Source organism: Grampus griseus (assembly GCF_964374135.1).
Source record: "Grampus griseus genome assembly, chromosome: 2".
NCBI classification, from domain to species: Eukaryota; Metazoa; Chordata; class Mammalia; order Artiodactyla; family Delphinidae; genus Grampus; species Grampus griseus.
Window position 1 is genome coordinate 63,928,404 of NC_139018.1, and position 16,953 is coordinate 63,945,356.

At 50.2% G+C, this 16,953-nt stretch overlaps 1 protein-coding gene across 2 annotated transcripts in view; it reads left to right on the forward strand.

Moving 5' to 3' along the window:
* SNX6 (sorting nexin 6) overlaps positions 1-2,390 on the forward strand; it is a 54,645-nt gene extending 52,255 nt beyond the window's left edge. For both annotated transcript variants that reach the window (XM_082647926.1, XM_082647927.1), the window contains one exon: positions 706-2,390. In XM_082647926.1, coding sequence (XP_082504052.1) covers positions 706-759 — 54 coding nt within the window. In that variant the 3' untranslated portion in view covers positions 760-2,390. The remainder of the gene's footprint in view (positions 1-705) is intronic.
* Positions 2,391-16,953: the final 14,563 nt, after the last annotated feature.

Below are 16,953 nucleotides of genomic sequence, written 5' to 3' on the forward strand. Positions count from 1 at the left end.
ATGCAGCTGCACATAGCTGATGGCTACAGTATTGGCATTTTAGTCCCATACTGCTTTTGGCATCCATTCATGATTTTTGCTTGAATCAGTTTATGATGATGATGATCGCCAAATGGTCATTTTCTAATTCCATCATTCTTTATACATTTTAGTTGACTTTCTGCTCTAAGGAGGAGGTTTTCCTTCATTCCTGTTTATATATTAACGTAATCTAAATATACTTAAATTTGCCTTTATATGTCTCTAAATGTGGGTACCAGTTCACATGTTTTACAAATGGACATTTAGGTATGAATTTTATAGAATACTTCTGTATGTAATCTTACTGTTTTTATAAAAAGTGCTATAAATCTAATGCTATATTTTAATGGCTAAAGGAATGTGATAAGAACCTGTCTTACAGTCAGAACATACTCAGTGGTTTAATCTGCATACAAAGGGCATATTTTATAACCCTCACTAGAGCATGCCAAATATTAATATTGGTCTAGACGGAAATTTACTGAACAATCTGGTATGTGGAAAATACTGTGCATGGAACAAATTCTGTAATTTTACGTCTTTAAACATTTATTTGTATATAATAAATGACTTTTCAAAATTCTGGTATCTTAAATGTAAAGTTACTTGATTTCTAATACTGTATATTTTCAGTAAGAGTCTTTCACACTGTTTGAACTTCATTTATTTTCCCTCCCTTTTTAGGGTAACCTACAGTTGCTGCAGAACTGCCTGGCAGTGTTAAATGGAGACACATAAGCCACACTCTGCCTTCCAGTTAAAAAGGGCTGCCTTCCGTCAGATTTTATTTTTTTTCTTAATGATGCTAGACATTTACTGCTCACTGGAAACAAAAGAAACAGCTGACAAAGTGCATCTACTCTCCCTTTTTCTGAGAAACAATGGCGTGGTGCCGCCCTCGGGTGCTGTGGGCTGCATGATGGGACCTGCGCGCTTGCGCCTGCGCCGCGGACAGTTGATGATCATCGCGCCCTCCTCCTCTTCAGAAGCCCAAAGTACTGCCTTTTTTAAAGTAGCCTCTAGAACTGTGCTTATTTTATGAATAGTATTCCTTATGGCTGCTAATCTTATTTACTTTTAAGTAATTTCTGAAGTTTAACCCTTTCAAAATACATTGTGTAAACAAGATAAGGATTGCCGTTACCTTTTTTTGAATTTTGTTTTAAAAAAGCATTGTACACCACCTTAGTTCTTGTATCCTGGTAAAGCATCTTAATGAGACTTATTTTTAATTAATGAACGTTTCTTAGAAGTTTTGGGACAGACTTTACGTAATCTTTATAAGTATGATTTCTGAAGAAAAGCAAATGCATTAGTATGTTTGCCTTAAACTTGTAGACTAAACGAACTATTGTCAAATAAACAGTGATAACAGTAATAGTTTTTAACTCTGGTCACTCTAAAATTTGGAGTAGCTATAGTCTACTCCTATATTATGCTTTTACAATGCAGGTCTTAGTTTTTCTTTTTTCTTATTTCTTTTAAAATGGCATATCGAACCAAGTTCACCACTTTACAAAAGAATGAACTGCTTCTCTGTGTGCTTTTAGCACTTCTTATAAGATGGAATTGGGCAGAGACAGGTTAGAGACAGCTGTTTCTAAAACAGGAACAGAGTATGGTCTGTTGTGCTCTCCAGGATTCCACCCCTAGTTCAGCTAATTAACCGTGCAACATACACCAGTGTATAGACTGGTATGTAGAGAGAAAGAGGAGTGCTATAGGGAGCAGCACTTGTCAGTGGGGGAAAAGCTGGAATATTTGGAATAAAAGTTGCAGTACAAAATGGATACTGTCAGTATCTACATTACAGATATTTGGCCTTTCTAATGTGAACGAACATTGTTATTTCTAGTTTAAAATTAGATTGCGTGGTTGGATTTTTCCACACACTCTGTTTCCCACGTGGAAACCACAGGCATCTGAGTTGGTCACCCTTCCACCGCGTTCCTAGTTTGTTTTCCCAAACCGTTTTTAAGAACACCTACCTGGTTCTCAGGACTAGTCGCTATGATTCCAGCCTTTTCTGCTGCATGGCTCTTGCCTCACTGGTGTGCTGGGTCAGTGTTTCTCTCTTATTGACGTTCCTCAGTGCGTTTGAACTGTTGATGTTTGTGTTGCCTGAGAGATTGTTTTGTCCTCCATGTCCCCTTCACTGGTGAGAATATGCCCCTGCGATGCCCACCAGTGGGTGAACGTGGGGTGGAGGGCCGTAGCTTCTGGATTCGGGAACAGTCCCTTCAGTGGCTGCCCTTGTGGCCTCAGACCACAAGGTTCACTCGACCTGTCTGCCTATTTCTCTACCATAAAAGACAATTATTGACCTACCTCACAGGGGTGTTGTGAGGATTAATAAATGTTGGTACAGTGCTTTGGAAATGTGAAGATGCTGTGTAAATGCTAAAAAAATAGCAAGTTCAGAGCAAAAAGCTACACAAGTTTTCACACATCCGTCAGCTAATGTGTTTCTACCGAGGTGGCCTTTTTCTGGGAAAGAAGTACAGTGGAAAGTACATCCCTTGGCCCTTTGGTTTACTGACGGGGTGGGCGTAGACAGGAAGCAGCAATTGTGGGCTGCACATGAGCGTGGGGAGGTGAGGGGTGCTTACTAAACACATGTATTAATGAGTTGATGACTGTCGGAGGGTCTTCTCACTAACAAAACGTACAGAGAAGGGAAAGAATGTATGTTACTCCGTCGAGGTCATACGGGAGAGATTTACTTTGTAGGTCCAGAACAATTGAAAGGTTTATTCCATAGCTCACTGCTAGTCCCTGATAAAAGTAGCCAGCGCTGGTGAGTTGTGGCATTCATAAAACTTCTTAACCGTCTCCTGCCTGAGGGCCGCAAAGGTGCGACGGGAAGACGCCTAGTGGCAGAGACAAGGCAGCAAGGGGCAGTCTGGGGTTTCCCTCGGATGGTGCTTTATGCTCTGCAACCCCGGCTGTGGGAATGGCCTGGGGAGACAACGTTGGTTGCAACGCTGGTTGCGGTGGGAAGCAAGGGACTGAGGGATTCGGAGTTTATGCGGTGAGAGTGGAGGATGGCAGGAGAGGAAATTTGTGAGAAAAAAGAAAGTGTGTCAAGCCTACCTGTATGTCAGTGAGGCACCAACCGGGTGACAAAAGTGTATACAATATTATTAATGTTCCGTAGTAAAACTATGTTAAGTTGAGGTCAAAATGATGTTTCTCTTCCGCTGGGGAGGCGGGGGTGGGGGTGGGGTTCAAAAGGAAAACTGCTGAGAAGCGCATAGTTATTCAATACTGTAAAAAGAAGAAGTGAGGGTCTTCCCTGCTGGCGCAGCGGTTAGGAATCCGCCAGCCAATGCAGGGGACACGGGTTCGAGGCCTGGACCGGGAAGCTCGCACCTGCTGCGGAGCAACTAAGCCCGAGCGCCACAACTACGGAGCCCGCGCGCCTAGAGCCGGTGCTGCCCAACAAGAGAAGCCACCGCAGAGAGAAGCCCCCGCTCGCCGCAACTAGAGAAAGCCCGGGTGCAGCAACGAAGACCCGACGCAGCCAAAAATAACTGAATTTATAAAATATAAAATAATAAGTGAAATTCTGTGTTTCGCTGCTGCTGGATAGAAGAGTATCAGTGTCAGTTTCAGCTCACCAACCCTCGGGTAGCACATATCCGGTGACATTATAGAAAGAGCGGAGCCTGGGTTCGAGCCCTGGTCGGGGAAGATCCCACGTGCCACGGAGCAACTAAGCCCGTGCGCCGTAACGACTGAGCCTGCGCTCTGGAGCCCATGGGCCTAGAGCCCATGCTCCGCAACACGAGAAACCACTGCAATGAGGAGCCCCCGCTCCTCACAACTAGAGAAGGCTTGCGCGCAACAACGAAGACCCAACGCAGCGAAAAAAGAATAACAAATATCTATAAACTCAGTTTTATAGATTAGATACGTACAGGAAATTGGTGGTTGCCAAAGGTGGAGACGGTGGGAGGTTGCTAAAATTTGGGGTAGGGCATGTGAAAAGGTACAAATCTCACTCATAAGTCATGAGGACATACTACACAGCATGATAACTAACATTAAAAAATAAATTAAAAAAATAAACCTACAAAACACAGAGGGGAGCACAAACGCAATCCCGCACTGCCATAAATCATGCAGTTCCGTTTCTCACACTTGGGGAAATCACAACTGTCAACATCCGCAGAACGACGAATAAGCTTCGTTCTGGGTGTGACCACTCGTATCTCGAGTCAAAACGAAAACTTGCTGAGAAAGTCTGGGTTCATGTTCTTAAGCCTGACATCAGTGACCTTTACACGTTATGTGTGTATGCGTATATATATTTGTATGTGTGGGTCTTTGACCATGCCCCTCGGCTAGCGCAACGCTAGTTTCCCGACCGGAAGCTGAAAACAGGCTTAGGGCAGTTAACCACTGGGTCCTCAGGAACTGCCATACGCAGGCTCAGACTGCTTCTGAGAAACCACAATAAACATGAAGAGCATGAACGACAAAAAAGCGTTAGGTGGTTGCAGTTAACAGCCAAGAAGCAGACTGTCAAGCTCTACTTTAGTACGCGGCTCAGCACACTGCAGCCTCCCCGCAATCTCAGAGCGAATAATTTCAGTGCAGCGAAACAACCATCTCACAGAACTCACAGCTGCACGCAAGCCCTGCACTAAACCCCCAAGAGAAAGTATGCGAGCGTACACAAAGAAGCACTTACTCGTTGACAGGGATTACGTAATTCTACTATTCAACAAACACAAACATCAGGGGAAAGCGCGAACGCAGTCCCCCACTACCACAAATTATGCAGTCGAGTTTCCCACATTTGGGGAAATCGCAGGGGTCAGCACATCCGGAGTGCAATGGATAAGCCTCGCCCTGGGAAAACCACCTTCGTGATCATGGTATCTCCCCTGCCAGGTAAGTATGAGTTGCTATGCTCGCCTCGTCCCACACCCTCGCGATCGCCCACCTCTTCACGCACGCTCACTTCCCTCACGCCCTCTCCGCGCCCTCCGCCCCTGCATGCCCCTCGCTCCGGGCTCGCCCACCCCGGGAACAACCTCGCGAGTCCTCGGCTGTCCACACGCAGGACGCGGAAGCCCAGCCGGAGTGGGACCAGCAGCCTCCGCGCGCCTCCCTATCTGCATATGCCACGCCCCTCTCCGGAAGTCCCGCGCCTCTAGTCTTTCCCCAAGCCGGTTGAGGACAGCGGCGAGAACGCAGGAGGGATCTGCTCAGAGCCTTCGACTTAAAATGAACATTAGGTTCTTGTTTCAAGTTACATTGAGGGGTTTCACTTTTCGCACCGTCTATGTCTAACCTTTTCCCCATTGGGAAATCGCTATGTTTGGGGGCACTTAGCCCTCAGGCGGCTTTCTAGTCTGTTACTTTCTCTTTGGCTTGTGTGGCCTCGAGGAGCTTGGGGCAGGTTTCCTTGACCTCCAGGTTTCTCTAGATAGGACCCAGGCGGAGTGGGACCAGCAGCTTCTGTGCGCCTCCTCATCTGCACACGCCACGCCCCTGCCGGGACCTTTTCGGCGTCCCGTTCTTTCCCGCGGGAGATACGGACCTACTAATTCCCGGCCGAGATGCGCCGGTGTCTCCGGAGGGAGGGCGTGGGCGAGCGGCGACGAGTCGGGACCTGGAGGCGGGACCCGGGAAGACAGGAGCTCGCGGCGCCTGGCGCCCTGCAGTTCAGGAGCAGGTCGGAGCTCGGGTGTGGTCTCACCTTCCTTTCAGTGAAAATGACACGGAACACAATGTCAATCAAATGTTAAATAGTAAGATCAGAGTTTCGTCATCAGTTTAACATGAAATTGTTTGAGTCCTCATCCATGATCTTTCGTTCAGATTATGCAGTAATGGAATCCTGCAACAGCAAAGAAAAACGAACAGAGACTATCAGGGCAAAGCGTTCCTGCAAGGGGTAGATGTGTGGGCCGGGAACGGGTGTTGAATGGTTTCCGAAAATCGAATGCACGGACGGAATTGTCCCGTTTTCGTCCTGAGGGACTAGGCTGCCTCTTTCAGCCGCCCGGATTTGTCTTTTCCTCTTCCATACGTGAAGATTCTTTCTCGAGATCAAGTGGATCCTCCCCAGACGTGAACAAAACGATTCAAGTATTGTGTGTCGACTTCCAGTGGACCTTGTGCTGCATTATATTACTGTGGTCGGTGCTACGGAGCAAAGCGAGGCTAGACACAGGACTGGAGACTATAGGGTCAGGGAAGGTTTCCTGAGGTCCTAACTGCGAAAAGATCAGAGCAAACGTATTGTAGCACCCTTTTTTCTTTTTCTTTTTTTCTTTTTTGGCTGCGCCGTGGGGCATGAGGGATCTTAAGTTCCCCAACCAGGGATGGAACCCACGCCCAGCTGCAGTGGAAGCGCGGAGGCTTAACCACACCACTGGACCGCCAGGGAAGTCCCAAGCACCCATTTTTGATTACTGGTTGTCTCAGGAAGTTTCCTTTCTTAGTGTGTGTTTCCTAAAAATAGAGCATTTTCTTATCTAAACCCAGGATAATTATAAAAATCAAGAAATTAGCATGGATGCAATATTATTATTTACTCTATAAACATTATTCCATTTCTATCAATTGTCTCAGGAATGTCCTTTATAGCAAAGGAAAATTCAAAATCACATGTTGCATTCTGTATCCTGTCTCTTTAACCAATTTTAATCTGAAATAATCCCCAGGCCCATCGTTTTATTTCATTATGCAGGCATTTTTGAAAATTACAGGCCAGTTATTTTGTAGAATAGCCTTGGTTTTTAAGTTGTCCTGTATTTCCTCATAATTACGTTCAAGTGTGCTTTTTTTTTTTTTTTTTTTTTTTGCGGTACGCGGGCCTCTCACTGTTGTGGCCTCTCCCGCTGCGGAGCACAGGCTCCGGACGCGCAGGCTCCGGACGCGCAGGCCCAGCAGCCATGGCTCACGGACCCAGCCGCTCCGGGGCATGTGGGATCCTCCCGGACCGGGGCATGAACCCGTGTCCCCTGCATCGGCAGGCGGACTCTCAACCACTGCGCCACCAGGGAAGCCCCTCGAGTGTGCATTTTTGACACGTAGACGACATAAATGGTACTGTATCTGTTTACATGTTGACTTATGTCCCTCCCCCCCCCCAAAAAAATGCTGAAATCCTAACCCCTGGTACCTATGAATGGGACCTTATTTGGAAATAGAATCTTTGCACATACAATCAAGTTAAGGTGAGGTCAGTAGAGTGGGCCCTAATCCAATATGAATATTGTCCTTATAAGAGGAAAATGCCATGTAAGGACAGAGACACGTAGGGATAACGCCATGTGATGACAAAGCACAGATTGGACTGATGTAGCTGCAAGTTAAGGATCGACTGTCACCACTAGAAGCGAGGAAGAAGCAAGGAAAGATTCTACCCAGACTCTCAGAGGGAGCATGGCCCTGCTGACTCCTTGAGTTTGGACTTGTAGCTTCCAGAACTGTGAGAGAATAAATTTCTGTTGTTTTAAACCACCCAGATTGTGGTACTTTATTATGACAGCCCTATCAAATTAATCCAGTGTCCTCCTCTGGGCATCACACTGCAGGCACGTGAAGTCAGTTTGTTCAGTTATTGGTGGTGTTAACATTGATTACTTGGTTAAGGTGGTGTATCAGTTATCCAGTGCCGTGTAACAAACTACCCTAAAACTTAGTGATTTAAAATAGTGACCATGTGATTTGCTCACCATTCTTTGTGTCAGCAACCGCAGCTGGGCTGAGCCGGGCAGTTCTGCGGCTCTGATGTAGGACCACTCGTGCAGCTGCAGTCAGCTTGTGGGACACTGGGGCGGGTCAGTCTGAGGGCCCTCAGTTGACATGATTCATCTTCACTCCCGTAATTTCATCCTCCAGTAGGCTAAGTCAGGCTTCTTCTCATGGTGGTCTCAGGACAGCAAGTGAGAGCGACTCCCAACGAGCAACTGTTTTTCAGTCTTCTGCTTCCATCGCATTTACTAATGTTCCATTAGCCAAAGCAAGTCACGTAGCCAAGCCCAGAGTCAACATGGGAGGGTGCTGCAGAAGAACATGGTACCGGGGCCAGTATTGTAACCCTCTGCCACTGGGGGTGCTCACCAGGTCTGCCCCTTGTAATTATTAAGTAATTTGTGTGGAGATAATTGAGGATATGTAAATATCCGTTACAAAACCTTAACGCAATAGTTTTTAGTATCCACTGTTGACTTGCATTATGGTTGCCAAATGTTGATTTTCTAATTCTGTCATTCATTCTACATTTCTTAGTTGGCATTCTGTTGTAAGGAAGAATTTTCCTTCCTTCCCTATGTAATCAACATGAACTCGTGGTTGTGTTTAGTTGTTTATAATCCATGACTGTTTCCGTTTATTTTGATGTTCGGTTGTTCTCATACTGGGCCTATGAAAGACCCTTCAGGTTGGCTACTGTGTCCTTCTGACACGTCCATATAATTTTTGGAGCATTTTCTGGCACAAGATAGTCCAGGCTCATCTTGTACCTTCCCTGACTCCTGAAAATCATCTGTTTCTCCAAAGAGCCCTGGTTCTTTTTAGTGGAGAATGACATTTAGAAAGCAAGATCAGGACAGTGGGTTTCCCTACACATGTCTGTATCTATTAAAAATAATGGGCCCGGGAGTAAAGACGCATACATAGACACTGGACTCGAGGACACGGGGAGGGGGAGGGTAAGCTGGGACGAAGTGAGAGAGTGGCATGGACATATATACACAACCAAATGTAAAATAAATAGCTAGTGGGAAGCAGCCGCATAGCACAGGGAGATCAGCTCGGTGCTTTGTGTCCACCTAGAGGGGTGGGATAGGGAGGGTGGGAGGGAGACGCAAGAGGGAGGAGATATGGGGATATATGTATATGTATAGCTGATTCACTTCGTTATACAGCAGAAACTAACACACCACTGTAAAGCAACTATACTCCAATAAAGATGTTTAAAAAAAAGGGGGGGGGGTGGCCAGGTACTTCCCTCGTGGCACAGTGGTCAAGAATCCGCCTGCCAATGCAGGGGACACGGGCTCGAGTCCTGGTCCGGGAAGATCCCACATGCCTCGCAGCGACTAAGCTCTTGCGCCACACCTACTGAGCCTGCGCTCTAGAGCCCGCGAGCCACAACTAACTGAGCCCGCGAGCCGCAACTACTGGGCCCGCGTGCCACAACTACTAAAGCCTGCGTGCCACAACTACTGAAGCCCGCGCGCTTAGAGCCAGTGCTCCACAACAAGAGAAGGCACGGCGATGAGAAGCCCGCTCACCTCAATGAAGAGTAGCCCCCGCTCTCGCCACAGCTAGAGAAAGCCGGCGCGCAGCAACGAAGACCCAATGCAGCCAAAACTAAATTGATTAATTTAAAAAAAATAATAATGGGCCTATACTGATATCTTCAATTCCAATTTTCAACTTAACACCACATGGTTCCTCCTCGCCCTCCGCCATTCTGTATTTGTATCTCCTCTCTTCAACAGTGAGAACCTTGACTCCCAGCCTCCATTTACTCATTAGCTCAATCCTACAATACAACAGCATTGGTACAAAACTGTTACAACCACATAGCTATGAAATACCAACCTACTAGTATTTGCAGTTCTTGTCTTTAGAGTTGAAAACGGTTATGGTCAATGTACTGTGTTCAAAAGTCATTTCGGTTGGTTATTTCTACTCCAGTGTGGTTACACTAGTCATCTGAGATACAGTTAGGTTAATTTGTACTTACCTCCAATTTTAGGGTCTTTTCCCCCTGTATTTTTTTAAAAATGTCATTTATCTTTGGCTGCGCTGGGTCTTTGTCCCTGCGCGTGGGCTTTCTCCCGTTGCGGCAAGCGGGGGCTACTGTTCGTTGTGGTGCGCGGGCTTCTCATTGCGGTGGCTTCTCTTGTTGCGGAGCCCTGGCTCTGAGCGGGCGGGCTTCAGTAGTTGTGGCTCGCGGCCTCTAGAGCGCAGGCTCAGAAGTTGCGGCGCACGGGCGTAGTTGCTCCGCGCGGCCTGTGGGATCTTCCCGGACCTAGGGCTCGAACCCGTGTTCCCTGCATTGGCAGGAGGATTCTTAACCATCGCGCCACCAGGGAAGTCCTCCCCCTGTATTTTTTTTTTTAAGCAGCAGTTTTTCTTTCTTTCCTTCTTCCTTCCTTCCTTGATTTTGGCTGTGCCGGATCTTAGTTGCGGCACGTGGGATCTTTAGTTGTGGCCTGTGGGATCTTTAGTTGCGGCATGTGAACCCTTAGTTGCGGCACGCATGCAGGGTCTAGTTCCGTGACCAGGAACCGAACCCCGGCCCCCTGCATTGGAAGTGCGGAGTCTTTCCCATTGGACCACGAGGGAAGTCCCTCCCCCTGTGTTTTAAAAACATATCCAAAATGTTAACAGAGATCCCCAAATAATTACATAGAAAGGTACGCTCAGAAAACTGTCACTCTCTCCTTGCACTCACCCATATAGGCAATTTCATCAGTTCCGGTTTAACACTCCTGGGTTTCTTTTTGACAGACGGTGTATAATTTTCTTTTTTTTCACATTTTTCATAGACAAAGGGTAGCATACTACATATATGCGTGCACTTTATTTTTTTCACTTAACATCGTCAATGCGTCCTATCTAGAGAAACCTGGAGGTCTAGGAAACCTGCCCTAAAGCTCCTCGAGGCCACACAAGCCAAAGAGAAAGTAACAGACTAGAAAGCCGCCTGAGGGCTAAGTGCCCCCAAACATAGCGATTTCCCAATGGGGAAAAGGTTAGACATAGACGGTGCGAAAAGTGAAACCCCTCAATGTAACTTGAAACAAGAACCTAATGTTCATTTTAAGTCGAAGGCTCTGAGCAGATCCCTCCTGCGTTCTCGCCGCTGTCCTCAGCGGGCTTGGGGAAAGCTGAGAGGCGCGGGACTTCCGGAGAGGGGCGTGGCGTATGCAGATAGCGAGGCGCGCGGAGGCTGCTGGTCCCACTCCGGCTGGGCTTCCGCGTCCTGCGTGTGGGCAGCCGAGGACTCGCGAGGTTGTTCCCGGGGTGGGCGAGCCCGGAGCGAGGGGCATGCAAGGGCGGAGGGCGCGAAGAGGGCGTGAGGGAAGTGAGCGTGCGTGAAGAGGTGGGCGATCGCGAGGGTGTGGGACGAGGCGAGCATAGCAACTCATACTTACCTGGCAGGGGAGATACCATGATCACGAAGGTGGTTTTCCCAGGGCGAGGCTTATCCATTGCACTCCGGATGTGCTGACCCCTGCGATTTCCCCAAATGTGGGAAACTCGACTGCATAATTTGTGGTAGTGGGGGACTGCGTTCGCGCTTTCCCCTGGTGTTTGACTTGGTAAACAAATAGACGACAATTTCGGTGGTGCCTCTGAAGAGTCAATTTTCGGTTGTTCAGTGTCGCTGCGCGCTGCCTGTGCTGTGGCATTTTTTCCTGTTTGACTGCTGTGCTGTGGGGTTCCCGGTAGTTCGTCATGGCCAATGAACGCACAACGTGTCTTGCTTCGGTAGTCTGAACCGGTTTTTTTCGTCGCTTAAATCATTTCTCGCCTTCCGGTTCCGTGTGGCGCTTACCAGCAACGTCCGCGTTGCCAGGTAGCGGAATACAGAAATCAACGTATGTGAAGAAAAGGCAGTGCCTGCAAAAACAACCGTTTGCCCCAGTGTGAGCGAAACCGGCGGCTATCGTGCTAGCAAAAATCAGCTGACAACACACACTATGTAGGCCGGTATCGTATAGAGTCCCGAACATAATGTAACTTGACTTATGAAATAGCAGTAGAACCACAGGCACAGGAAACAAGGCTCTGGAGAAAGCCAAGTCAGGAGTACGGGGTTGATTGAATACGGCATGCTATATATAAAATAACAGAAGTTACCTGTGAAGAACATTCAACTTCTATACGGCATCCTGAAATAACGTATAATGAAAAACAACCCGAAGTTCTACTACACCTCGAACTGGCACAGTATTCTGAACACTTAGTTTAATAAGTAAAAGTTTTTCAAAAGAAGTATGGAGGCAACTCCCTGCCTGTCCGTGGTTAGGACCCCGTGTTTCCACTACCACGGCCCTCGGTTCAATCCCTGGTCAGGAAACTGAGATTCCCGAAGCTTACGGGTTTAGCGAAAAAAACCCTAGATACGTATTTGCATGTTATATATACAACACCTGCATAAACACACACGCGTACACATATATGTAACTTATTGATCTCAGGCTTCAGAACAAAAAACGAGTGGAAACTGTTCTCCAGCAGGTCCTGAGTGCAGGTAAGATGAAAAATACGGTGTCCTTCGTACAGAAAAATCACGGAACACTCCCTGTTCAGCTTCATCAGCAACGTCTCTGAACCCCATTTGCGTGAGTCCTAGGGTGAGAGCTACTAAGGACAGAACCAAAAACCCAAACGGAGCCCCTGAGCCCTGGGAGAGGGCGCACCAGGCCACGCCCTCAGCCTCCAACCTAGCCTCTTTCAGTTCCTTATCACTTTAGGAGAATGGGATCATTTTTGCAGATAGCAGAAAAAATGCAAGTCAAGTGTGTAAGCACCTTATTTTTCTCACATACCTGCCCCTTCTCTTCATGTACGGCTTCTGCTGATTGAAGCTGTAGGGGAGGCAAAACTTTACTTTTTACCCTTTGAGGCTCTCTGGCAGGGCCTGAGTATTAATGGATGTAAAACAGGAGGGGGGCACTTCCCTGAGGGTGCAGGGATTAAGAATCCGCCTGCCAATGCAGGGGACACGGATTCGAGCCCTGGCCGGGGCAGATCCCCACATGCCGCGGAGCAACTACGCCCGTGCGTCGCAACTACTGAGCCTGCGCTCTAGAGCCCACGAGCCACAACAACTGAGCCCGCGCGCCTAGAGCCCGTGCTCTGCAACAAGAGAAGCCACCGCAATGAGAAGCCCGCACACCGCAACGAAGACTAGCCCCGGGTCGCCGCAACTCGAGAAAGCTCGTGCACAGCGATTAATTTAAAAAAAAAAAAAAATTTTTTTAAACAGGAGGAAAACATGCAGATTTTTACATGTATGTAGATGAAAACCCAAATTAAGTGGGTCTCCGAGGAACCCTGGTTCCTTTTTTTTTTAAATAAATTTTACTTTTGTCTGCGTTGGGTTTTCGTTGCGGCGCGCGGGCTTCGCATTGCAGTGGCTTCTCTTATTGCGGAGCACGGCGCGCAGGCTTCAGTAGTTGTGGCGCTACGGGCTTAGTTGCTCCGCGGCATACGGGATCTGCCCGGGCCAGGGCTCGAACCCATGTCCCCTGCATTAGCAAGCGGATTCTTAACCACTGCGCCACCAGGGAAGCCCACCCTGGTTCCTTTTATTGGCCCTGGTTCCTTTTGTTGGAGAATGATACTGAGAGACCAAAATCTGGTGTGTCATTGCTGTTAGGCCCTGTACCTATTTTACTCAGTGGATTATATTCCGTTATTATCATTACCTTGATTTGGCAGTGGGAACGCTTTCCAATTGGCTCTTGTGTGCTTGACATGCCACCGAATCAGTCACTGTACATTCCTTTACTTTTGGGCACAGTTGCATGTTCCAGGCTTGTATTTTCCCCACCTAAGAGCCTCGCCTCCCCTGGGGGCTGATATGCCCCTCCGCCCTCCTGCCCACAATGACTTTCTGTCGCAGTGAGGCTTACTGCGGAGCGATGGAGAAGGACCATCAGGTTTCTCAGGAGAGAGCACATCCGGGGCTCCACAAGGCCCATGGATATCCAGCCTCGGCTCCCCTCCTTCGCCCACCTACCCCGATTCCTTTGGCAGAGGCGGCTGCTTCCTGAAAGAGGTCAAGGTTCTGTGGACTTCCTGGAGAGGCACTGGAGTCCAGAGGGAGGGGCAGAGGGCACAGGTGTCCAGGTTGGACTCCTTACAAACGTTTCTGATCCCACCTGGTGTGTGCCCACCGCCCAAGACCGCTAACCCACCCAGCAAAAGTCCCACAGAGGCACGGCAAGCCACACCAAAGTGGCCTTCCCTCAGCTGGGTGTGTCGCCGCTCTCTGACCGGGCAGCAGGCACCTCTGCCCCTCGGAGGGTGAGGGGCAGTGCCTCAGAGGTCCCCTGCTACTATTCTCTGTGACACCCAGACAAGAAGAGTTGGCCGTGCTGAGACTCACACTCCCCTGTGCCGGTCACCCAAACCCACGCACCCCGCCCACTCCCCCAAAGCCAGGTTCCCAAGGGTTCCACACCTCCACATCCCGTCGGGGGTATATCCAACGAAGGCCTGAGGTTCTCTCTTTGGTCCTCATCCGCTGGTCTCTGCAGATGGTGACATTTGAGGCTGAGGTCTTTCTGTAGCTCCAGAGCAATAGACTCTTCCTGAAGGTCACCTGTCAGACTGCAGTGGCACGGCCTCCCAGGCCCACGGAGACTCCACAGACTCCAGGTCAGCCCCTCTTAGTTAGCAGTGGGACCGTGAGGAGGGCTGAGGCCGCAGCGGGGGGGCAACCGTAGGAGCTTGCCAGGAGAGGAAGACGGGTGGGGAAATGCAGTCTCCGGTTTGAGAGACAGAACCAGAACCGAAAAAGGGCTTGTGGGCTCAGGGGTCAGGGGAGGGCAGCGTTGGGCCCCTGAGGTTTCAGAGAGCCTCGCTCCCATCGGGGTTCTGCTGTGACTCCTCTCGGCGAGTCTACGGCGTTTCCTTTCCACAGGAAGGGAGGGGCAAGGACCACCCGCGGCGTTCTTCTCGGCACCCACACATCCCACCCCAACCAGGCTCTGTCCGCAAGGTGAAGCTGCTCCTTCTTGCTGAAAGCCCGGCCCATTTCCTCCTGGGTGCTCTCTGCTTGGGCCTCAGCAGCTTCCTCTTGGCCCCGCCAATTCAGCCTTAAGGACCCAATAAAGGTAGCCAGCTGGTCAGAAGCCACAGGCCAGTGGTTTGTGCAAGGAGGTGAGGTTGAGAGCCCCTCCATGATGGCAGCTCCCCACCTGCCCACCACCCCACCCTCCACCCTTCTGCTCCCTGCCATCAGCCCCCATTGCCCCTGGCTCTCAGGGCTCTCTGAGCTCTGCCTGTGCTTTTGCTGTCAATCTTCCTTTCTCTCTCTTTCTCCCGCCCCACCCCCTTTCTATCTATCTATCTATCTATCTATCTATCTATCTATCTATCTATCTATCTATCATCTAATCTATCTATCAAGCTATCTATCCATCTATCTATCTATCTACCTACCTATCATCTATCATCTATCTATATCCATCAGATGTAGCAGAAGAATGGGTGCGGGCGTTTTCCCACCCTTGTACAGAGTGTGAGCGATCTTTGCTCTTTCGGCGGGAACTCAACCCCTCCAGCGGCTACCAGGAATAGGTGCGAAGGCATATGAAAGCTGAGGTTTCCAGGGGGCCACACCACCCTCCTCCCCCTCAGACTGACACGACACCTGAAAGGTTCTCATAGGCACTGTCAAGGCCCACTGAGAGCCCTGCTGCGTTTTGCTCCTGCCGGTGTCGGCTTCCGCGCAGGTACACAACTGTCAGTGTCTTGGAGGGTGGCAGAATGTGGCTTGGAAGATCTCGGGGTGGCAGTTCTGCCCCACAAATAGATTAAGACGGTTGGCAAGGTTCTCTGTCTCCCTGGGTCTGTACCTGTAGAGACCATGGGAAAGACAGGGAAGGAGAGAGAGAGGTTGGGAGATTGAAAGACTGTGACTGGGAGAGACAGAGACAGTGACCTTCCTTTGGGGGGCAGAGCTGGGGACTGAGCCCGGGAGTGAGAGGGGGTTTCCAGGAAGGGTGCCGTAGTTGTCCCTGACCGTGTGATGGCCTGTGTGCTTGTCGGCCTCCAGGGCTTTGGGTGGGCAGCTCCTGCGTGCCCACCTGTTTGGCAGGGATGTGCGCGTGTCGAGCAGAGCGGGGGCGGTGGGTGAATAAAAGTGGAGAGGGCGCGGGCCGCGGTGGGGCCGGCGGGGCTGCGCGCTAAGGCGGGAGCAACCGGGCTGCGGGCGGGCGTGTGGCCTGCGGGCGGGAGGAAGGCGCAGGCGTGTTCCCTGGCCACGGCCCCCACGTGGCTGTGCGGGCGGCCCCCAAAGGCTTTCCCGCCTCTGGCCGGGGAGAGAGGATGCTGCGCGGCCTCAGGGCCTTGGGCGGGGCGTGGCCCCGGGGGAGGGGGTGTGCCTTTCACGAGGGCGCAAAAGCGACGGGCACCTCCTTCGAGCCGGAATCGAACCAGCGACCTAAGGATGTCCACACGTGTCGGCTCTACAGTCCTCCGCTCTACCAGCTGAGCTATCGAAGGGTGCGCGCCGCCAGGCCCGGGCCCTTAACTCTTTCTGGAAATGCCGGAGCACGGCACTGGGACGCCCGAGGTGAGACAGGCCCAGGGCTGTTTGGAGATGAGTTCGAACTAGGCGAGGGCAAAAATGGGCTGAAACTTTCTTTTGCTGAAAGTAAGGCGAGACCGGACCCGAGCCCCGACCCACCCCTTCAACTGCGGGGCGCCGCGCGCCGCGAGCTCCCGTCTTCCCGGGTTCCCCCTCCAGGTGTCGATTCGTCGCCGCGCGCCCACGCTCCCCCGCCACGAGACACTCATTCCGGTGCCCCCCACGGGGAAGAACAGGGCCCTGGGAAGGTCGCGCTGGGGGCGTGGCGTATGTAGATGAGGAGGGGCGCAGAGGCTGCTGGTCCCACTCCGCCTGGGCCTCCGCGTCCTGCGTGTGGACACGCAGAGGCTGCCCGTTGTTCCCCGGGTGGCCGAAGCCGGGGCGAGGGGCGTGCAGCGGCGCAGGGCGCGGAGGCGGCGTGAGCGAAGTGACCGTGCGTGCAGAGTGGGGTGAGCTCGTGGTTGTGGGACGAGGAAAGTAAGACCTTCAGTTTTGTCTGAAAGGAGATACCGGTATGATTCCGAAGGTTTTGTTTTTTATAGAAAGCTGTTGTTGAATTGACAGTGATTCTTGTTTTGTGGTGTATCGAAAATTTCAAAGCGTAACTTATAGTTGTAATACTT